Genomic DNA, 23,219 nt, shown 5'->3' with positions numbered 1-23,219 from the left:
TTTTCGAATTTATGAAAAACCTGTATTACTTTGTATTAACATAACATAAGTACATACTGTAGAATCGTGAGGAACTATTGCAAGCCTGAATGTAGTTCATATAATGTTCATATAAAACATTAAAATTCTTCACCACTGACCTGAAGCTTACTGAGAGCATATCCTGTCAATATGGTGCAAGATTAGAAGACAGAACAAGCATTAGCTCAACAAAACAAGCCACAACCTTACAGTGATAATGTTTTTATTCCTATAAACATGTAGTAGACAATTACATGTACATCTGTATGATCATTGCATCTGTAAGTTAAAAATATGCATTGCATTAAAAATAGCAGTGATAACATATGCTATCAAGTCAACTACAATTTCTTATGTTATAATGACTGTGAATCTGTTAAGAGAATGCTCCTCATATTTGGATATTTTCTGTTGGGATCAGATCATATCTTCTCCCTGGGAATAATTATAAGAAGGTTACCTTGCTTTCTTACCTCCTAACCCACATCACTTTCTTCTGGTTAGCTGTTTCAGCTACTAGAAAACTACATAACTTACCCTTTTTTGTCATAAAGCCTGGTTATGTGCATTGCATTATTTAAAATAAACATTAACCATTGGCCTCCCCCACTCTAATCGGAGGGGGGGTACTCACTCGTATCCAGTCTGGTCCATTAGTCTGCTCTCCAACATCCCTAAAAATGTGCTATTTCCTGTCTGGAATTGAGTCTAACTAGAAGATATACAGAAAAGTTACTCATACATGTGAGCAGTCTTGATCACTCTTAACTTCTATCCACAGAATAAAGAACAATACATTTGACCAGTGTATTGTCTCACTAGACCAAACCTAACTTTATTGTAGACCTAAATGATTTGTACCTATTTTTTTATCTAAAGGCTGCTTATCTCAGGATGTGGTCTAGCACATTTGACTGCTCAGGCCATCCTTCTGAAACCATTAGATGTTGTTTAGTCAGGTCAGAAGTCCGAGTGGCTGCATTTAGCAGTAGCCAGAGGCTCAGTTCACCCCAATCCTTATCTCTCCCCCTACCCCGCAATGACCTGCAGGCAAAGCCAGCCTGTGTATCCACTCTCCTCGTGTGGCTTCAGGCAGCCCTACTCCTCCAGTCTTCCCAGCAGCTCCTCCTACTCCAGGTACAGTATTGACAGAAATCGGCCTGGGGCTGGGGGTTTATCCGGCCTGCATTGCGCCCCATGCCCATCTGCCCAACCTGCTGCCCAGCTGAGCTTGCCTAAGCTTCTGCAATGTCTTTGTGTCCAAGCTGCGTCACTTTGAATTTGAATATCAACTTTTAAAGACATTCCTGTATAGTATCCTTGCCCTCTGACCTGACCGAATAACTTTACATACAAAGCCTTTAGAGGTTTTACCAATAATGACCAGCAGAGTCATTATTTAAGCCCCAGAAGACATGATTAAGCCCTGGAATGCACATGGTAGGCCCAAACTTCCATTTCTCAGTCTTATATCTTCAGTTTTGTTGTTGTTTATTCATGAATAAGAAGATTAAAATGCTGAAAATGTAAGGTGCTAAGTAAAAACGTGCTTGCAAATATTGGCTCTACAAATGCTTAAAGCAATACTCCAGCATTTTTCAGCCTCTGCATTATACACTGAAATAACTGCCCATTGGCCTCTTAACATATTCTAGTGTGCTACACTTATTTTACTTTACTGCTATTATTTAAATAGTTAAAGGGGGATACAGTAAAATTATATTCTGTGGTATTTGACTATGTGATACAAAGACAGACAGACAGCTTGAAAAATGCTGGTGTATGTTTAATTGCTATATGTGTTGTTTCTGTACCATAAACTTAGGTTCAGGTTATTCTAGATCTAGAGCGAAGCATTATAGTTTTCAAGACCAATACAACAGTCGTTATCCATATTTCAAGGGTTTCTGAGGTTATTAAAGCTGCCTCCTAGAAATACTTTAAAATCCCTGAAACAGAAGAATAATAAAAACATCATTGGAATTCCACTTTTAGACAAACAGACCTGGAAAGCAAGAAGTAGTTTTAGTATTATTGCCTGTAAATGTGCGTTAATGGGGTTTTTTTGACTGCTTGACGCTGTGTATAAGTCACATGCTTTGTGTGTGGTCAGCTCCACGCCTTGTCTTGACGTGGATAAAGGGAGGAGGCGCTCTGACACTGCAGTTGCTGCAGGGCTCCCAAGTGCCTGCAATCCATTGTTGGATTGGGGGGAATCTGATTATATTTGAGCCTCAACGTTGAGTGGCTGGTGCACATATTCTACTTATTAAAGAAGAACAAAGATCAATAAAAATACTTTCATTTTTGTTTGGAATGAACTTTGGATAAAGTTATTAGATAATCAAACCACGTTTCGTGTTTCAAAGTCAAACTTTCAGTTATAGTGTAGTTTTCCTCAACACAGAGGAAACAACTTATTACCTCAGTAGCAACGTGACCTCTAAACCAACTCTTTAAGAAATTGCCTTCCTTAAACATCCTGTCCGTAGTTGTGAATGATTTTCATTTTGCAGCCATATTCATTGTGCTGCTTTTGCAAAACCCACTGTTTACAGTGCAAAAAGAGTGCCATCTGCTGTCCACAAAAGAGTTGTAGATAGGAGTGGGTATTCAGCTTCAATTTGTGGACTTCTTCATGGACCTCTGTGGAAAGTCTTTATCTTATTTATCTTACACACATAAACATGTGTTTGGTTGTACCTTATAGCGTGTACCCTATTGTACTTTTGTGGATGAAATAACTTTTGTTGTCTGTTTGTGAAGGTTCTCACACTCTCTGATGTTGGGGCCATCTAGCATGCATCCTACAGGCATCCCACACCCAGCTATTGTGCCCTCCTCAGGCAAACAAGAGCATGATCAGTTTGACAGGAACATGTATGTGTAAGTAATTTTTGTTTACTTATTGCAAAAAAAAGGAAAAAGGGGTAGACATTTATCATCATAACTCTAGGTAGTATGAGTATTATGTTATTATTCTGATTACAATACTTTTCCCTGAGTATCATTGGTTTTATAAGTATTTGTAGAACACAAAAAAAGTTGTATGTGTCATGAAAAAGACTTAGTCACTTGTAAACAATAACAACCCAACATATATAACAACATATATATGATTATTATATATATACATATATACAGATTATTCCTAGTATATAATTAATAATTCATAGTGGATAATGAATAAAGTATTGTAGATACAAAATAACTCATAGTGGATTCTGTATAGTAGGTCTTAGTATTGAAGATTAAAAAAAGACTAGGGGTTGAGGGGTTAACTGGAGAGCAGCAAACACATGTCTGGATGGCATTTCATTATTCAGTAAATGGAGTATATTTTTAATGCATGTTTAATACCATAATGGTTGAAATATACCAGTAAAAGAGCATTTCTATGTTTGATTTATTTTCTTGCAGTGTTATATTTTTGAAATATACATTTATACATATTTAGAAATATACATTTTATGTATATAAACATATATTTGTTTTAACAGTTAGACCTTTATTCTTGGGTGTTACCAAGATATTTAACAAATACACTAACAGACCTAAACCCTGTATCTCCCTAATGGTAAATTTTCAGCAGCAAGACAAAGTTAAGGCTGCCTTAACAGTTTACGTTCATACAAACGGGTTAATTTCAAGTTATTTTGGACCAGTTTTATTGGATCCTTTGTCAAGAAACGTTAAACACGAGGTGTTCCAAAATGTATGCCAACAAATTAACAAAAATAGGTTTTGTTCTGACAGTGATGGATATAATAGATGTTTTTTCCTGTATTGCAGTAAGCCTCACCCCGAGCCAAAGAGAGAGAGAGAGCCCAAGAAACCAGTCATCAAGAAGCCTCTGAATGCCTTCATGCTCTATATGAAGGAGATGAGGGCAAAAGTCATTGCAGAATGCACCTTGAAGGAGAGTGCAGCAATTAATCAGATACTGGGACGCAGGGTGAGGCAACTCATATTGCACACCATGTTTAATTTCATATTTTCACAATTTCCACAATAGTTTTATATGTATAGCAGATCAACCATATATATATATATATATATATACAGCTCCAAAAAAATTAAGAGACCATCCTACATTATCAGTTATTCTCTGTTTTTACTATTTATAGGCAATGTGTTTAGGGAAATTAACATTTGCATTGTATTTCATTGACATTTCCCCTAATTCCAAATAAAAATATTACTATTTAGAGAATATTGCTATTTCATATTGCTGTTGGGTGACTTTATGTCATTCATAGTATGCAGATTCAGGTAACTCAGCTTTGTTTGATGAAATGCCTGGATTAAAATAGCTGCCATACACGAGATGCGAATGTAAGAAAAAAAATTAAGTAGTATTTTTTTTCCAGAGCTATATATATATATCAGGCATAACACATTTTACTCTGCACTCACTGTCCATTTTATCAGCTTCACTTAGCATATAGGCACACTTTGTAGTTCTATAATTACAGACCATAGTCCATCTATTTCTCTGCCTACTTTGTTAGCTTCCTTTCACCCCGTTTTTAGGTCAGGGCCTCTACATGGCAGGTACTATTTGGGTGGTAGGTCATTCTTAGCACTGCAGTGACAATGACATTTTGTGTTTTGCTGGTATGAGTACATCAGAGCTGCTGAAACAACTCATCAAAACTGCTGGACTGAGAATTGTCCACCAACCAGAAATATCCAGCCAACTGATGAAAGACTGTGGCCACTGATGAAGGATTAGAGGATGACCAACACAAACTGTGCAGCAAGAGATGAGCTTCTGTTTCTTTACATCTTCAAGGTGGACCAACTAGGTAGACATGTCTAATAGTGTGTACAGTGAGTGGACACAGTGTTTGATCCACTCACACCAGCAGAACACACACTAACACACCACTACCATGTCAGTGTCACTATAGTGCTGAGAATGACCCACCACCTAAATAATACCTGTTCTGTGGAGTCCTGACCATTGAAGAACAAGGAGGCTAACAAAATAAACAGAGAAACAGATGGACTACAGTCTGTCAATAAAGGACTACAAAGTGTCCCTATATGGTACTTGGAGCTATTAAAATGTAAAGTGTAGAAACAAGGTGTTACTGTTATTGCATTACTTACATTTGTTCTAATGTGATCAGGTTTTCTAAGCAAAATGTATATTGCTGAGATAAATGGTTTTAAATAAAGTGCCTAAGGTGCCCAAGACTTGCACAATACTGCATATATAGAGTCATGAAGTTAGTCAGTAACAGTAAGAGTAATAATCCCATGTGAATCGGCATGTTGGTAAATATCCATCACATTCTGGGGAAAAAAAGGTTTTCCCATTTTTTCTCTAATATTGAGCCGCTTGAGGAAACTAATTCTATCCGAATAGAGTTTGAGTTTAGAGTTTTTATTTTCTTACATCGCTGTATGTTTTCTGCAGTGGCATGCCCTGACACGGGATGAGCAGGCTAAGTACTATGAGCTTGCCAGGAAAGAGCGACAGCTCCACATGCAACTCTACCCCAGCTGGTCTGCCCGAGACAACTATGTGAGTACACGCATATTCTCTAACATCACACTTGCCTTCTAGTCCACTGTTCTTCTTTTGTTTGAAAATGCATGGCTATTAAGTATTAAGCATTAATTGTACCATAGAACTGTTCTCTAAAAGTATTTGACTTTGGTTGGGGGGAAAATGTCCAAATGCCGCAAAAAATAAGTAAGATATTAAGATCAAATCTAATTATTAAATCCAAGAGCAGAGAATAAAACTGTGCATAATAAAACATTAAAGAGGAAAAATAAGTCAAATCAATCTCTAAAAAGTATATATTTGGTGTAGTTTTGATATTTTTTGCATTGGCAACATATACGTGTTCATTTAGATTCTCAACATTTTGCTTGCAGATATTATTTTGTGATGGGGTCATGACTACGTGGGTGAGCCTTGCTCGAATTAGATGATTTACAGATTCAGCAACAACATTAACATAGTTATGATTTTCTTTTTAGCATTGTAACAAGAACATTGTAATTTTAATGTTTTTGTAATTATTCCTGCCAACATAAGTCTTACTGTATAGTGCCTTTTAATGTCCTTTTCCAGCTGATGTCATCAGGCAAAGCCACGGTTACAAAGCCCGGTTTGCATGGCAATCAATGTTACTAACGCAAATACTGGGAATCATTGTCTGAGAAAACTGAATATAGAAGTAACAAAAGCATTATTATTCTCAAAACTTAGCCACTGTGTTACCATGCTGCCATCTTGGACTAGGCCAAAAATACTGGTGTATGTAAAGTTTGGGGATGCAAATATATCAAGTCAAGACTTTTACAAAATATAATTGGCCTGTTTCCCTGCTTTAGTTATGCCTGATTTTGTTTTTATGGAGGAACCATAGTGTTTCAGGTTTCCTTCCAAATTCACATTATTCAACTATGCCAAGAAAAAGAAAAAAAAAACATATGACCACAGTTTAACATTCTATGGCTCTTTAAAACTAGAATACCAAAACCAGCATTTTATTACAATCTGGACACTACTAAAATTGTACAACTTAAATAATTTTGTAACTCCAACAGTGTTTAACAGAGTTAAAACATGACCAATATAAGGACGAAATGTGGCCTGATATTTTTAAAAAGGAATGTCAAACTGTATTTTGTAGTATTGCATAGTTGAATAATGAGACTTCGGTATATAGAAGTGGCATAACGTAAACCTCAAAAACTACTGTATCCTGCTTGAAAAGAAAATCTAGAATAACCAAAACATGATGGGGAAACGGGCCAATTCCAAATCTCCAATAGGGTTTTCTAACAGACTAGTTATATTTACACCTCAATTTAAATTAATCCAGCTCACTAGTGAATGCCATAGTCAAAGCTGGCATGAGGAAAAACTCAGCACATAATACTAAAAGGACACAATCAAAGTACAGCAACACTATCCGGTAAGACTCAGAAATAACTTTAATGTTTTTGTTACAGTGTTAAGCAATAATATGAGAGCTTCTGTGAGTTGTCTCTGACATGAATCAGCCAATAAAAGTAGACATTGTTTTTTTTCTCTGTTTTATTCTCAAAGTCATCATGTTTTATTCTGAAGCAAAATAGCAGGATGGTAATTAGACATTCCAATATTGCATCTAAAAAATGCATCTGAGCATTTTTCACACCAACAAAAGTCACTCACTTGCTATTTATACATCAAACAAATTAAATTACTCCTAATAATGCTAATTGCAAGAAACTAAGGCTGTTTTGGAACCTAAGTAGATGCAGAGACACAACTCTCAGCACTCCTTGTTTATCTTTCACGGTCTCTGTCTTTTGGGGGTTTTGTGATGTAACTTCCTCTTTGAAAGATGTTGTCTTCCTGGCTGTCATAATTAACAGCAACTAAAAATGCGTCAGAGATTAGATTGATAAGGTTTCACTGGCCACAATATTTTATGTGACTGACATGTAAACATCAAAGCTTCCATATTAAATGATCCATGACTAATTTACATGAGGTTTTAAAGTTGCACTTTTCAGGCTAAAAGCAATTGCGCATCTGCTCTGGCAGAGAACGAGGGGGAGAAAGTGTGACAGAGTTGTGGTCTACCCTTAGTGGCGTATCACAGACATGCAAACAGGAAGCGCACAGCGGATTCTGGAAAGAGGGGGTGGAAGATGAGAAAGATGAGCTTCCACCTTCTCATGCATATCTATTTAATAAAGACTGTTATAGATCAAAAAAGCAGCCATTTATATTTTTATTCAGATCTATTCCTTAAACCTTTAAGGCCACAAAAAAATATTTCAGCTCTTTTATCTGCAGTTCTAGGTCCATAAGTCTCCATTTGCCATTTGCCTCAAAATATACACCTCAGTGGATTTTAAATGAAGCAATTTAGATTTAATTATAAAAGTATAAATTCAGCTTGAATTTAATGAGTTTAACCAAAAAACATCCCATAATTTAGGAATTTTTACACAATTCCTCTATTCTCACAGGCTCAAAAATAATTAGACTGACTGATGAGTGGTTTCATGGCCAAGTGTGGCATGTACTCTCATTATTTCATGAGGAACTATGGAAACAATCGGTCTGTGGTTGATTTCGAGTGTTGATTTTGCATTTGGTAGCTGTTCATGGGAAAACAAACCTTGGTACCGTGGCAGTGGTGGCTCAGCGGTTAGAGCGCCGGGATATCGATAACAGGGTTGTGGGTTCGATTCCTGGGCTCGGCAAGCTGCCACTGTTGGGCCCTTGAGCAAGGCCCTTTACCCTCTCTGCTCCCCAAGCACTGGAGTTGGCTGCCCACCGCTCTGGGTGTGTGTATGTACTCACTGCCCCTAACACATGTGTGTGTGTGAGTGTGTGTTAAATGCAGAGGACACATTTCGCTGTACAGTGACAAATATGTGCACCTTTACCTTTATAAGCTTTAGGAGTGGTCAAACCAACAATTTAGTATATTCTGAAAAAAGAAGGAATGTCCTGGCAAGCTCAGCAACACCTTACAAAAACTGCAATCAATCAGTGCCTTTATTTAAGTAAATGTTTACCTAAAAGTAAGCTACTACCACCATCTATACTAATTACCCGGCCATAATCCACATATTTCACCTTTATTTGTCTTCCAGCTTCTAGGCAGAAGTTGCTGTCAATCGATTTTTTTTTTTAGTAGTCTCATGCACAAAGTAGTATGATCCTTGATAGAAATTACCTCTCTATATCCTCCTTCCCACAGGGCAAAAAGAAAAGGAGAAAAAGAGAGAAGCAGCAAGATTCTACAGCAGGTACAGTCACATCTCAGTTTAAATATTTGCCTTTTTTCCATTCATATTTTTTTATAAATTCTGTTTTAATAGTAGTGTGCTTTTGCAGAGATGTGCAAAAGTTTTCACAAAAGTCAAACAATATTAGGCAACAAATTCAGTCCTTTTTTGTTTTGAAACAAGCCTGTGGAAGCATGGTATACTGACACTCTGAAGTGGATGTCGCTACGCCGAAGCCTCTATAGACCTTACAAAAAAGTGGTGACCCTTCACATGTAAGGCAGGAAGATTCACCTTAAACCTTATTTTTATATTTGTTTCAGATGTTATCAGACTAACATACTGAGTGAAAACACCAACTTGACAATGTCAAAGAGCAAAAGTAGATTTTTCTGGGAGGTTTAGTCATACATTGAAATACATGTTCCCTGCCAAAAGTAAGTAAATTCAGGTGTTCCAATCAATTCCGTAGCCACAGGTGTGTAAGGCCAAGCACCTTGGCATGCAGGCATCAGAGCTCAGTTAATTCGAGCATGGTACCATGATAGGATGCCATCTGTGCAACAAGTCCAGTCGTGAAGTTTCTTCACTACTACATATTCAAATGTCAGTGGTGTTATAACAAAGTGAAAGCGTTTGGGAACGACAGCAACTCAGTCACAAAGTGGTAGACCACGTAAAATGACAGAGCGGTGTCAGTGGATGCTAAAGCTCATTGTGCACAGAGGTTGCCAACTTTCTCCAGATCATTTGCTACAGACCTCCAAACTTCATGTGGTTTTCAGATTAGCTCAAGAACAGTGCATAGAGAGCTTCATGGAATGGAAGCGCAATGCAAAGCGGCGGATGCAGTGGTGTAAAGCACGCCGCCACTGGACTCTAAAGCAGTGGAGACATGTTCTCTGGAGTGACTAATCACGCTTCTCCATCTGCAATAAACCAGTGAAACAACAGCATAAATAACCCAAACTAATATAAAGTGATTATATATAAAGACACAACTATATATAAAGTATTTATTCAACCCTCTGAAGAGACTCTCATAAGAGCACACATTTGTAAATCAGGTGGTAAATAAAGGCTTTGTAAGTTGCATTAGGTGTGCTTGAGATAAACACATCAAATAACGGGACTGGCTAGGGATTTGTTGACTATGATGTTTGATTAAAGTCAAGAGCGTTGTCCAAAAGTTTACAGAAGGGTAGCAAAGGCACTGAATGTTCCTAAAAATACAGTAGGAAGTATAGTTCTAGTTAAGCTAGAGAACGTTAAAGGAAGCCAGAAGCTGGTGTCTGGCTATGCATTATGTTTGCAGCAGGTCATAACAGCAATAGGGTGCTCTACTAAATACTAAAGACGCTTGTCAAGAAGGGGTTATAATAATTCTGAAACTACAGTAGTCATTAAAAGTGGTGGTTTGTGTTGAATTTGAAGAAAGCCCTTGTTATATTAGTTGTGCTGAGCTATTTACATTGGTCTAGTTTGATTGGTTTACTGCAAACAGCTATATGCTCTTACGAACAAAAACAGCAATAACTGACCACAAAATGCTTAAAAAGTCTCTACCCGCAATCAACAAACAAGACAACTATAAAAAACGAGTTTCAGATAAAATTCCTCTCTACATTGATTTGTCCTGAAACCCTCAAAAAAGTTGCAACTAAAGTTTTATTGCCAGTCCTTGATCTCTCTCTCTCTCTCTCTCTCCCTCTCTATTAACACTTGCCCTTGCCTTTTTTCCCTTTTTCTTTCTTCCTTCTGTTCCTTCCTGTTCTTTGTGTACTTACATGCTGCCTTGCGCTCAGACCCCGGCTCCCCTAAGAAATGCCGGGCTCGCTTCGGCCTCAACCAACAAACGGACTGGTGTGGCCCCTGCAGGTGTGTACCTCTCCTCTCCTGTCGTCCCTGTATTCGACGGTTCTTCCCTCTTTCATCATTCTGTTGCTGCTGTGCATATTACTGCATGCTCTCTTTTCACTAACACTGGAGCTCATTAGGGGGTTTCACTGGTCTCATTTTCTACTATAGTGGCTCTCCTCCACACATTTGTCAATGTGGTCACTCCTGATTGTGTTAATCTAATTATCCTCATTCCTCAAACCATCCCTATCACTTGAGTGTTAAATCTGTTATTGCATTCAAAAGGAGCAGGGTTATCGATCACAGTTACGGGTTACGGGTTTAATACCCAATTTTGTACCTGGAGAAACTGCACCTGGAGGACCTGCACTAACACACCACCTTCGACTCAGGAAGGGCTTGTTAATTAGCTCAATGGCTGAATCAGCAGAACCAAAGTTGAAACCCACTGCTCTAAGCTGACACTTTTGGACACTTGAACAAGGCGCTTAAGCCTCTCTTCCAGGGTGCTGTAGAGGTTTGGCAGTAGGTTCTTTCTAAAACTAAATTTAAAACGCTTAGTGTGCTTCAGTGCCGTCAGCAAGACTACTCTTGCAAAGCTTGTCTTATTTCAATGTGTCTCCCCCATGATCACGTCATGGAAACATCCGGACATGATACTTTCACACACAACGCAACAAGAGAAAAAGCAAGGTGCTTGTGGTTTAGAAAGCTCCAGCAAACCCCGTAGACCAAACATCACCCAGAGCAGCCTCTGTCAAAACTGCTGCACTTCTGATGCCATTCGCACCTACGCATCTCCCCACAAACTCCATTTCACTCCTCCCCTCCCCCTGCTCTCGTCTCTCTCCTTTCTCGTTATCACAGTGCGGTCAGCTGCAGATGTGTTTGATGGCACATTGACATTTTTGGGGGAGCGCTTGTTTGCAAGGCGCACCCATCTTTGCGGTGGCCGAGAGTGACTAACGTTCTTCTCTGAGGCGCTTTCATGCGGAGACGATGTGTGCTACTTTGATTTATTCGAAACTTACAGAGGACTGTAGCAGCTGACACTTTTCTTCTTTTGTTGCCAGTGAAATGAAAGTGTTTCCTGTTCTTCCCACTTTTACTACTGTGGCCCTAGAATATAAGGCAAAGCACCTTAGATGTTATTGGGCAACACCTGTGACTTTGTAACACCATAACTGGTACAAAAATATTCTGTAATGTCATGCCAATATTTCAGTGATTTATTCCCAAGTCTTATATAGAAAACAAACATAAATGTCCTGCAGGCTTTTTCTGAAATCAACACAGTGTCACAATTATACATACTGGTTCAAAGATTTACACACAGCATACCTAATATTTGGTTAAATGTCCTAAAACAAGTTGCATGCTATCGGTAGCCATCAACAAGCTTCTAGCAGAATTCTGGATATTTTACCACTTCATTTAGCAGAATTGGTAGAGTTCAATAAAATTGGTTGATTTCCTGGAACGGACCCAACCTTTAAGCACAGTCCACATATTTTTGACAGGGTTAAGGTCAGGACTTTGGAAAGGCCATTCCAAAAGCTTAATGTTAACCTGCTTTATCCATTCCACTTGACCGCGTCCACGTTTCTACTTGAATTTATGCTAAAGAATTTAAATAGTCCTTCCTCATTATCCCATTCACTCCATACAGCCCATAGCATTATACTACTGCTACCAATCTTAAGTGTTCTTACGGTTCAATGCCTTACCTTTACTCTTCCATACTTCTGGTCAACTTAACATTTGAACTTAACATATCATCTGACCAAAAAATGTTCCTCCAAGTCATTTTTGAAATTCTTGAGATTATGTACTTGAATGTATATGAATCATTTCCAATAAACCAAAATTTGCTGTTGTAGGTCTGCATTAACATCGGTAATTGGTAATGTGATGTTTATAATTAAATGGACGATTTCTTCTTCTTTCTATTTTTCCTCTTTTCACTTGTTTAACTAAGCAGATGGTTCTCTTGAGAAATCTGCTAAATCTTTATGCAGTCTGCATTAATATTTGTTTATAATTATTATTACATATTAAGAATATGTTCACAATATATGTACATCAGATAAATGCTATATGAAGTTATATGAACTATTGCTGTAGCACTGAACCAAACACAGACTGCATAAAACCAACATACAGTCATCTGTTAAAGAATATGCTTGAAATATGTTTAGACAGCATTGCAGAATGTGGTTTTGGTTTTACTAAAACTCAAAATATATGTTGTAACTGAAAGAGGTTACAAAAATTTGTTTAGTTTATCTTTACAAAGCCACCTACTACTGCTCGATAGCCACTTTATCTTAACATAGCTGAGCTGTTTGCTTCCATGTCTATTAGTGAAGATTTGGGTTTATCATTAAGATGTGTGATGCAGCACTGAAATATTTGATTCTCCAACTCGAATTTAATTCATCACCATTAAGATGAGATACAGTCTAGTTTCATGTTTAATTTACATTTTTTATGATCTTCAAATACACTATACCAGCTGGCATTTGGTAATATAGGATGTTTGACCTTTTTTGTCTTCATGATGAAATGAGTATATGTATGTGACGTTCTACATTCACGCTTTATTCACAGATAACTCTCTTGACTGTTCCTAGGAGGAAAAAGAAGTGCATTCGCTACCTTCAAGGAGGACAGTGTGCCAGCCCACATTCTTCCGATGGAAGTGCTATAGACTCGCCCTCTTCTCCTGTCCAACACCTCCAACTGCCCGGCTCTCCTTCACACTGTCCCTCACCGTCCCCCACGTCACCAATCAGCCAGCATCTCCTCACAGCCCAGAGCAGAAAACACCCCAACACTCTGCCCTTGACACTCAGATCCAGCAAACTCTCTCTTGCCTGCAGCAGAGTTAAAACTGAGACCACTGTCCACAGCCTGCAGCCAGGCTGTACCCCTGTACCACAGGCCCACTAACATCTGCATCCACTTAATCAGCCTCCATTCAAATCCACCCCATCTTCCTCTGCTAAGACCTTCACTAAAGACATCATGGAATACAGACATTCGGTGCCTGTACTCCTACCAAGCTTCCAGAGAAGGGTTTTCTGTGCAGCAGTGCTCTCTTAATCGTAGAAGGCACTTTCTTTTGGTGCTTGGCCCCCAAGCACTAGGGCTGAGGTAAACCATCTGTCACACACTGAGAGCAGAAGTTTGAAAAAGAACCAGTTTTCCATACATGTAGTCATAATGTATTATTCAGAGTCCTTCAACATCCTGGATTAACCTATGTGTCTAGAAAACACACAAGTCCTTCCATTGCCCTTGTTTATCCTGTAAAATTTTCCCAGAAAGAACAAATGTGTGCCATTTCAAGTGTTGTAAATCTTTTGGTTTTTTATAGATATATATAACTACTTTTATATGTTTTTATGTAAAAAAAAAAAAAATAAGAAGAAAAAAGAAAAAGAAAAAGAAATTGGATGTTTTTATAGTCCTTCTGTTTTTCATACATTAAAAGAAATTCCATTTTTGAAAAAAAAATAGATTTTGTTCTGTAGATCTGAAACAGTGTGTAATATGTCTGTCATTTCACCTGTCATTGTTTCAAACACAACACATGTAAGACAAAGTATGTGCATGCTTTTACAGCATCCAAAAGTCAGTCAACAAAAAACAAAACCCTAAATGATTAGTTCCGCTTTTCGTCCGCACTGTCAAACTGCATGCATTCATTCTGAGTTTATTCTGACACAGAATAAAATGCTTTTATTTTGCCAGAGTAATAAGGCCTGCTGCACTCAAACTACCGTGCTTGTTCACCTCACATACAGCAGAGGGAGCTGCTCTAAAAGACAAGCTCTTTTTAATTTGCTCTACATGTAAAATAAAGGAAACTCATTGCTCATGACTTTTAACACAAGCAAAGAATTAAGATTTTTTTTTCCTCTTTTTAATTTTATACAATTGGATTTTTTTTGGTGTAATATTCATAATTTTGAATACATTAAACTATTATGGAAATCTTGTGTAATGTCTCATTAAGACCTAGACGGGAAAAGAACCCAACAAGCTAGATGGCAGCAAGGTTTTTATTCTGTAAATCATCTTTTTTACATTACAAGAATCACCTAAAGCTGAAATAGCATAATCCAATCTGCAAAATTTGCTTAGTTGTGTGTGTGTAATATATATACACAAATAAGCACACTGGGAACACTAAAGAACTGAAAGCATAACAAAAGGCTTCATGGTCTTAAGCATTTCACATCATCTGTCAAACATGGTGTTATGGCACTTATGGCATGGATATGTACAGCTGCCGATGGAACTTGGTCACTGGTGTTTATTGATGTGACTGCTATTAGAAGTAGCAGAATATCTATGATGATCTATACTCAATTTCAGGCAAAAAACTGATAGGATGGCCCTTCACTGTACAGCTGGAAAACAACCTAAAATTGAATGAAAGCAATCCAAAAAACAAAAGAAAAACACCACATTTCAATCACATCTGGATTGCTTAATTTCAAATCAATTTAGATGATTTAGAAGCCATAGTGATCAATTCACTGTCCCAATATACCGCCACCTCATAGCTAGTAACTGTTTACCACTACAAGCAATTCTCACCGACTTTGAACACTAGACTTGTTTTTTTTTTTTGCTGGCCTAGATTTTGTCCATTTCCATGCAAAACATACCTTGCAGCAAAATAAACTCCAGAATCCTCACAACTTGACCACTGGTGCTGTCTGAATTACAAAGCAGACCAAAATTCAATAGCAGGTACTAATGCAGTGTGTGGTCTGCTAGAAGGAAGTGACTGCAGTATTTAAATGTCTTGTTCCTGACTTCCATATTAAGCAAGAGAAGAAGGTTCATCAAATGCAATACAGGACACAAGTATACATTTTGTTGGTTTTATTTTTGGAATTTAAAGATTAATATTCCTAAGCTTCATTGTAAGAGCAGAACTAAGAAAATGTGTCCAATCCTTTACAATGACAGCAGGCAAAGTAAATTTTCAAGCTGCAAGAAAAACATTTTACTTCTTAAACATGTACTTCCCAGTCCACAGGACAAGTTGGAATTTGTGTCACTTCACAGATTACCCCCAATACTTTTTCTATCTCGTTTCTTCAGCACAACGTATAAGAAGACAGTACACACAAGGCTGCATTTATAAAAGTTACCACCAAGCTCTTAATTTTGTCAGAAAAAAAATCTACTTGGGTGCTTCATAAAGAAACCTTTAATTTGTTTGGTTTTTTTGTGTTTTTTTTTTTAAATAACCCAAACACATGGAGTGGCTTTTACACATAAGAGGTGAAGACTATTTATTTCTGCTGAATATATAAAGAGGAATAAAAACAGGGGGGAAAAAAAACTAAGTTATGTTTTTCTTTTGCACCACACAAGCAATGAAGATCATGCTATGAATACACAAAAGGGTCTCATCCTATTGGTCTACAGGTCAATATCAACAAGTATGAACAGTGCAGTGCAACCAGTAAATCTGTTTTTGGGAACAATCCTTACAGTGTGTTAGTGTCACATGGAACTTCCTTATTTCTCTTCACACCATTGGTTCTCCTTGCGTACCTGGGTATAAGAAAGAGTTAAAGGACATTTCAGACATCAAAGTATCCAATATTGATCAACTAAAGAAAAGGCATGAATGAATTTGATCAAGGTCATTTAAACTGCATAAGAATTTTACTTTTTTGTAATGCGAAATGAATAGGAAAGTAGTCAACTTTACATTTTCAGCTTGAACGAAAAAAAATAAAATTAAAAATATCTGATATCCATCATGTCCATGAGCGAAGAGAAGGAAGCACCAACTATGTAAATCGAAGCACATTACATGGTGGCAGTCCACTAAGCTGAGGTGTGTGGTGTGGTGTTTTTTTTTTTTTACCTGAGCCTCTTCTTCCTCTGTGAAGTCATTTTTGATATTGAACGTCTTTCTGATTTCCTCTGGGGTTTTGCCTTTGATCATATTTGCAACTGTCTTGCAGGTGACATCTAGTAAGCCTTTGATGTCCAAATAATTTGCAGCCTAAACAAGGGAGGCAAAGATGAAAGTAAGGCAAGGGAAGCGTGGCTGATGAATCTATTATGAAATGATGCAAATAGAACCCACTGTCACAAAAGGTATGAACATACTCCGGTGTCCCATTCGAAAACTTAAGTCACAAACTTTTCTAGTGCTTACTGCTACAATTACTTTTACGACTACTATGACTCCCACCACCACAGTATTCATTTATTCTGTTCATTCCAACGGCACTATGCAAAAACAGGTATTGTGTTACAGAGGCAGGAGATAGACATGAGCCAAGAACCTACATGTAAACATTCCACTCTTTCCATAACCGTCACACAAATTTTATATATATATATATATATTCAGAAAGGGCAATAAACCAATTGTATGCGTCATTACACATCAGGTCATATAGTACATCAGTGGTTTCCCCATCCTGGACCAAGAGGACCCAGTGCCCTGCACCATTCCACTATTACTTTGTAATGCTTCATCAATGCAGTCCAAAGTACATTATGAAAACGTCTGCTGTTACTTTCAGATGGTAATGCTTTACACAGAAATGTTCAGACTTCAGAAAACGTTGTCCTTTTATCAGCATCTACCTGCACTAGAACAAAACTTTGGAAATTAAAGGACACATTGTGCTAAGACTTAACATCCATTAAAAAAAACTGCACAGAAAGACTGCCTTATAAAGATACAATTTTACAACATTTCACTGTAATTACATTCTAAATGCAAATTTAAGTAAACAGTAAGTTTTGCTCATCAGTACAAGCAAAATGCCTGTCATGCATGCTAAACAATATATTTACAGACCAGAATCAGCTCAAAAAGCGTCCCCTGATCCACTTTAAGGAACTCTTGGTCCCACACAGGGATATCATCTGTCCTCTTCTCTTTGTTTTCATCATCTTCAGGGGGAGGGGGGTCATCTTTGTGATGGGTGCACCATTGAATCACCTGCATGTGCACACACAAATTGCACATGTAGAATTTGTAGAGCCACTCAAACTGAAATGATTACACCTAAATGTAATGGACTATAACTTACCTTTTAATGAACTCTCATGAACAGTGATGTCCATTTTATTGTATGGTATTTGACTAATTGACAAAATCAAAGTTCAGATAATACCTTCTTGAGGATAGCTGCATTCACGTTGGGAAGAGGGACAGGATCATCATCACCTTCATCATCCATGCCTAAATCTAATACCCAAAGCAAAGAAATAAAGCAGACCAGTAGACACTGATTAAAGGTAATCAAGACTCGGGCATTATATAAACAGAACAATTAAGAAGCCATCTGCTCATAAGACATCATCTCATTTTGACCAACTACCTTACCTTCTAGCATCGTCTTTATGGTTACAGACTGCTTTGCGATTTCAACATCCACCTCAAACATCTCCCCATCAGAGCTTTGCAATTTAATTGTCGGCATCTATGAGAGACTGCATTTTAATACAGACAAACAGAACCTGATTCTAGATAGTATTTTAGTAGTGGCAGGACATGGCAGGCAAAAACATCATGCACAACATGGTTTATTATTTTCTTCACGAAAAGCAGTTAAAACGCAACATTCAGCAACATTTGCCTTTGTCACAAACTGTAAAGAAAAAACATGTCACACATTGTAAAGCTCTCTCTTTTGCACAATGTTCTTAGATCTATGTATGATTTCCCCCCCCCCCCCCGTAACATGAAAAACTGTGCAAGCTGCTCTAGATAAGAGCATTAGTTGCATTCAGGGTCAGGGTGTTTTCTCTACATACTACTTTTAGGAATAGTATCAAGGTCAAATATAATTAGCATTTTATTGGCAAGAACTAAAAACTGTCAAAATATATTTTTTTTCTACAGAGAAACATTAAATAGGATTTTGCTATATTCATTTTACCCTTTACCTAAATAAGTATTCCAGGAACTGCTGCATCCCCACAGCATGATAATACGCAACATCCCTACTGTGAAGCATGATGGTGGCTTGAGGCGTGTAGCGTCTAGTCTGATGGCCAAAAGGTCCAGGTTTAGGATCATTAGACCAAACTATGTTTTAGCTCACCTTGGGTGTCTCCCGATTTGACTGGTTGTGTATGCAGTCTTCCCATCTCTGCTGCTAAAGCTTTTAACATGGCATTGGTGGCCGCCCTCACTACACTCATATCCAGCCACTTTTTTAATTAATGAAGTTACTTTGTAGAAACCTGTTTTTTACTTTGAATTTAGAAAAAACACTTAAGTTGCACTTAATTATTTAACCCCATTGCAAAATATGCTCATCAGGGAAACGTTCAGGTGTTTGCAATAAACAAATTTAAATAGCTTGACAATTAATATAAACGCAGATGCACACCCTATGCTAAACCCTACGCCATAGCCCGACACAGCGCCACAAAAATTTAATTACATGTTATGGCAACGCAGGCCACAACTGTGATTGCTTGGTAGTATCAGATGTCACCACTTGCTGCCATTTTTAAATTCAGTTGGACAAATGTGGATAATGGACTGCACATACACTGACAAGAACAAGAACAGAAAATTCACCCTCCCCTCGGCCTCGACCTGGTTCAATGGCTGTATGGAGATTCTCCTCCAACATCTTTTTGTTAAATAATTTTTTGTAAAAGTAACAGTGCTATGACCTGCTGTGTTAGCCACGACCATCTTACCCACCACATACTGCAGGGTTTTTTTTTTTTTTTAGAGCCAGAGGCAGCAAACCAGAGAGCATCACTAAGCCACAGCCATGCTTCTATGGAGGCAAAATCCTCTTTTTGGCATATGCTTCATGCTTCCTGCTCCAGACATACCACTGATTGATAGGCCTGGAAAGTTCTAGTTTTGTTTTAACGCTCCAAAGAACAGGTTTAAGGAGAAATTATTTTTCTTGTGTTTCTTTTCTTCTGTGTCAACAGAGGTGTACCTGCATGAAGACCTTTAGCACCTAGTTTGTGAGTTACTGTGCAAACTGAAACCTCAGGGCCTGCTGCAGGTCTTTTGCAGTCACCAGGAATCTGGTGGCAGTCAGTGATGGCCTCCTCTTTATGCCACATCCAGGCAACATAGACAGTGTTTCATTAACTTTGCACCTGCGAACTATGCTTCCAGATGCATCTCTAGGAAAATTCTGTGTCTCTGCTATCTTCTTGCATCCTTTTCCTAGTTTGTGTGAGGCAATGATATATTCTCTTAACTTTTTGAATAACTTACTTGACAAACATCAGTCAATGAATCCCCAGTCATTATGCGTTTTATCTGAAGCACACCTTGTGTGTTTGTGGGATTCTATTCAGGGGATTTAATCATTAAATCAGTCATTAAAAGTGGCATTTTGTGTTGGATTTGGAGAAACCACTCATTATTGTGAATGTAGTAATTATTTTCTTGTTTTTTTTTTTTACACACACACACACATCGATCATAACCATATATTGACCATTTTTTTAATTGCTTGAATTTACTAAAGCATTGAGAGGGGAAAACATGGGGGTGAATACTGTACATCACTCTTTTATATAACAGTTCATGTTTAATGTCTGCTGATAGTTTAATAGTTTATCCTGATTTTAAAGAAAGAGATACAAAATTCCACCAGTAAAAATCTGTTTCTAATGTTAACCACATTAAACAAATTTTGACTTGGTCAGTGTAAAAACACTTTATTACAAGTCATTGAAGCATTTTAATTCAATTCATTGTGAAACTGACAATGTAACAACTGCCAGATTCTTACTGTCAAAGTTTTTAAAAAAAAAAATAGATGTAGAGATGTAGCACAGAGCGTAGAAAAAAACCCCCAAACATATGTACTGTATTTCCTTCTATGTTTACTATATGCACATATATGTATATTTATGGGCAGTGGTGGCTCAGCGGTTAGAGCGCTGGGATATCGATAACAGGGTTGTGGGTTCGATTCCCGGGCTCGGCAAGCTGCCACTGTTGGGCCCTTGAGCAAGGCCCTTTACCCTCTCTGCTCCCCGGGCGCTGGAGTTGGCTGCCCACCGCTCTGGGTGTGTGTCTGTACTCACTGCCCCTAACATGTGTGTGTGTGTGTGTGTGTGTGTGTTCACTACCAGATGGGTTAAATGCGGAGGACACATTTCGCTGTACACTGTACAGTGACAAATACGTGCACCTTTACCTTTAGTGGAATATCAAATATATTTGGCCATGATCTATCTATTTTTTGCATGTGTCCAATATAAATGACTATGTATAATATGTACACGCGGGCGTGTGTGTGACGAAATATAGATAGAGTAGATAGATCTAGAGATAGATAGATAGATAGATAGATAGATAAGCTATCTAACTAACACACAGATAATGCAAATCCACTCCTTTTAATATATTTAAACCTTCCAGATTTATGTATCTATGGGTCGTGCCTCATTTTCATGTTTAAACATAACGTCAAAAATGTCTATGTAAGTGATCAACTTGGGACGTTTCATAGTGATCGCTATTAGCTAATAAAATACCCAACTCACCCGTAGTGTCTTGCCTTAAAAATAGCGTGTAATTGCATTAAACTATGATGGGCTAGATAGCTAGTTTGCTAACCAACTAGCTAGCTAGCTATGGTAATACAACTATCAAAGTGTAATACATATATTTATAGCTAACAGCCAAACGTGTCGCTTTTGGTTAGGGGTATTTCTTTATGGCTCTCTAAGTAACTATGTTGAAATAAATGAACACACTTGATCCAAACAACCTGCGAGTTAGCTGGCTAGCTATCGTTAGCCATATGCTAGTAGGCGTTAGCCGCGGTAATTGCACACGTTCAGCTCATAAATGTGTACAGAGTTGCTACTCAGAAGTACAGCTCCACAATATAACATAAGAAATAAGGGTCTAATTTTGTTCCGCCTGCTCGAACATGCTTGATGATCAGCCCGCTTGCTTGCTAGCTAGCTAGCTTGACCATGGTAGCTAGTTACAAGGCCTCGCCTAGCAACCACCACATTCAATGATAATTCTGCCTAAATGTGACACACAGGCCCCCATATTTAAACACAGACTAACATTGCAGAAACTAAGAACTAATATTTCGACGTTATCATGAACCTACCGTGTACGGTTCCTTCACAAATTAACGATAAACCTCGACAACGTCAACAAGGCCGGTCACAAGCCGAGCTGCGTGGGGAAGCGCTGAAGGCTGGAACTTGGGCGCGCAGTCATAAATACAGTCAGGGGTCTTCGTGGAAGCAACCAGCAACACTGCCTGCGTCACACTTCTCTCCCTCCGGGTCCGCGACCGCTTTGTTTACTACTCCTTGAATAAGTTTTTTTGTACGAACGATATTTGTCTGTAAATTATTTTATCCAACACATACATGTGGCTTTATGACCCCACAAACAGTGGTGTATCTGACAATAGATAGCTAGCTAGCTAATGTTAAATAGATAATACAAACGAACTGTTTTAAAGCAGACTCCAAATCTAAACATCTCACTATTACACTTACAGTGTTCATGAGATCGAACAAAAGAATAATAATAAAATTAATGTGAAAACACAGAAGATAGGGTGTTAACATACTATTCTTAACGTAACATTGTTTATATTTATCCCAAAAAACACTAGATGACGCAATTTAATGTTTCTTTAACATTGCAACAGAGTCCAGGCTCTCGACTAAATAAGCAAATAAAAAGATATGTGATATATCAATACATAAATATTGGAACATTTGAATGCAAACAATTAAATAAGCAAAACACAGAGAGTTTGGCAGGGGCGATTGTAGGCTTAGAGGTTTCGGGGAAATACACCAGCAATATAGCAATATTTATATATATAGTCAAGGATAAACTATATATATAAATATTGCTGTATTGCTGGTGTCTTTCCCCTAAACATCTAAGCCTACAATCGCCCCTGCCAAACTCTCCCTGTGTTTTGCTTATTTAATTGTTTGGATTCAAATTACACACGTGCATACGTACGTATTTATTATATATATATATATCCACACACACACGCACACTCACTGGTCACTTCATTAGGTACACAGATCTTGTATCTACACTTATTGTCCATTTTATTAGCTCCACTTGTCATACAGGTGCACTTTGTAATTCTATAATTACAGACTGTAATTCTTATGTTACTCTGTATACTTTATTATCCTCCTTTCACCTGTTCTTCAGTGATCAGGTTGACTGGTGTATCATTCTTAGCACTGCAGTGACACTGATGTGGTGGTGGTTTAAGCACTATATTACTTCATTGTCCATCTATAAGATGCATCTACTTTCTTGGTCCACTTTGTAGATGTAAAATCAGAAAGTTTTTGGCAACTATCACTTTCTCAGACTGAAGTTAAATGGGATAATGCCATGCCAGTGCTGGCAAATGAGGTTCAGACAAGAAGAGGTCTGAGATTGGACTGCGGGCCTGGATTCTATTAAGTAACCCTGGATTAGTACTGCAAAAACGATTTTCCAGTTCAGAGGTCATTTTATCTAACCAAGGAAACAATTTTCTTCAGAGTTCTTCTGACTCTGAAGTATTACATATTTCACT

The 23,219-nt window shown here is 37.8% G+C and overlaps 2 protein-coding genes across 8 annotated transcripts in view; one reads left to right on the top strand and one right to left on the bottom strand.

The window, feature by feature from the left end:
- Positions 1 to 13,442, top strand: part of tcf7 (transcription factor 7) — a 44,284-nt gene extending 30,842 nt beyond the window's left edge. The window contains exons 6-11 of one of the 6 annotated variants that reach the window (XM_072661791.1): positions 1,072 to 1,158; positions 2,788 to 2,901; positions 3,814 to 3,976; positions 5,447 to 5,554; positions 8,751 to 8,799; positions 13,272 to 13,442. In XM_072661791.1, the coding sequence (XP_072517892.1) occupies positions 1,072 to 1,158; positions 2,788 to 2,901; positions 3,814 to 3,976; positions 5,447 to 5,554; positions 8,751 to 8,799; positions 13,272 to 13,348 (598 nt within the window). In that variant the 3' untranslated portion in view covers positions 13,349 to 13,442. Of the gene's footprint in view, positions 1 to 1,071; positions 1,159 to 2,787; positions 2,908 to 3,813; positions 3,977 to 5,446; positions 5,555 to 8,750; positions 8,800 to 13,248 lie in introns of all 6 variants that reach the window. The other 5 variants (XM_072661790.1, XM_072661792.1, XM_072661794.1 and 2 more) reach the window with 5 other exon arrangements.
- Positions 13,443 to 15,522: 2,080 nt separating this feature from the next.
- Positions 15,523 to 21,926, bottom strand: skp1 (S-phase kinase-associated protein 1). 2 transcript variants are annotated; one of them, XM_072662003.1, is made up of 6 exons: positions 21,759 to 21,926; positions 18,020 to 18,126; positions 17,808 to 17,881; positions 17,489 to 17,632; positions 16,538 to 16,678; positions 15,523 to 16,218 (listed from the first exon to the last, which is right to left on the bottom strand). In XM_072662003.1, exons 2-6 carry the CDS (start codon positions 18,114 to 18,116, stop codon positions 16,183 to 16,185), a joined length of 492 nt encoding a protein of 163 aa, XP_072518104.1. In that variant the 5' UTR covers positions 18,117 to 18,126; positions 21,759 to 21,926; the 3' UTR covers positions 15,523 to 16,182. The 2 variants fall into 2 exon arrangements, with proteins under 2 accessions (XP_072518104.1, XP_072518103.1); XM_072662002.1 differs by having other exon boundaries at positions 18,020 to 18,116; positions 21,759 to 21,923.
- Positions 21,927 to 23,219: the final 1,293 nt, after the last annotated feature.

The sequence above is a fragment of the Salminus brasiliensis genome, chromosome 18 (assembly GCF_030463535.1).
Source record: "Salminus brasiliensis chromosome 18, fSalBra1.hap2, whole genome shotgun sequence".
Classification (NCBI taxonomy): Eukaryota; Metazoa; Chordata; class Actinopteri; order Characiformes; family Bryconidae; genus Salminus; species Salminus brasiliensis.
This window is presented reverse-complemented; position numbering and strand designations above follow the sequence as displayed.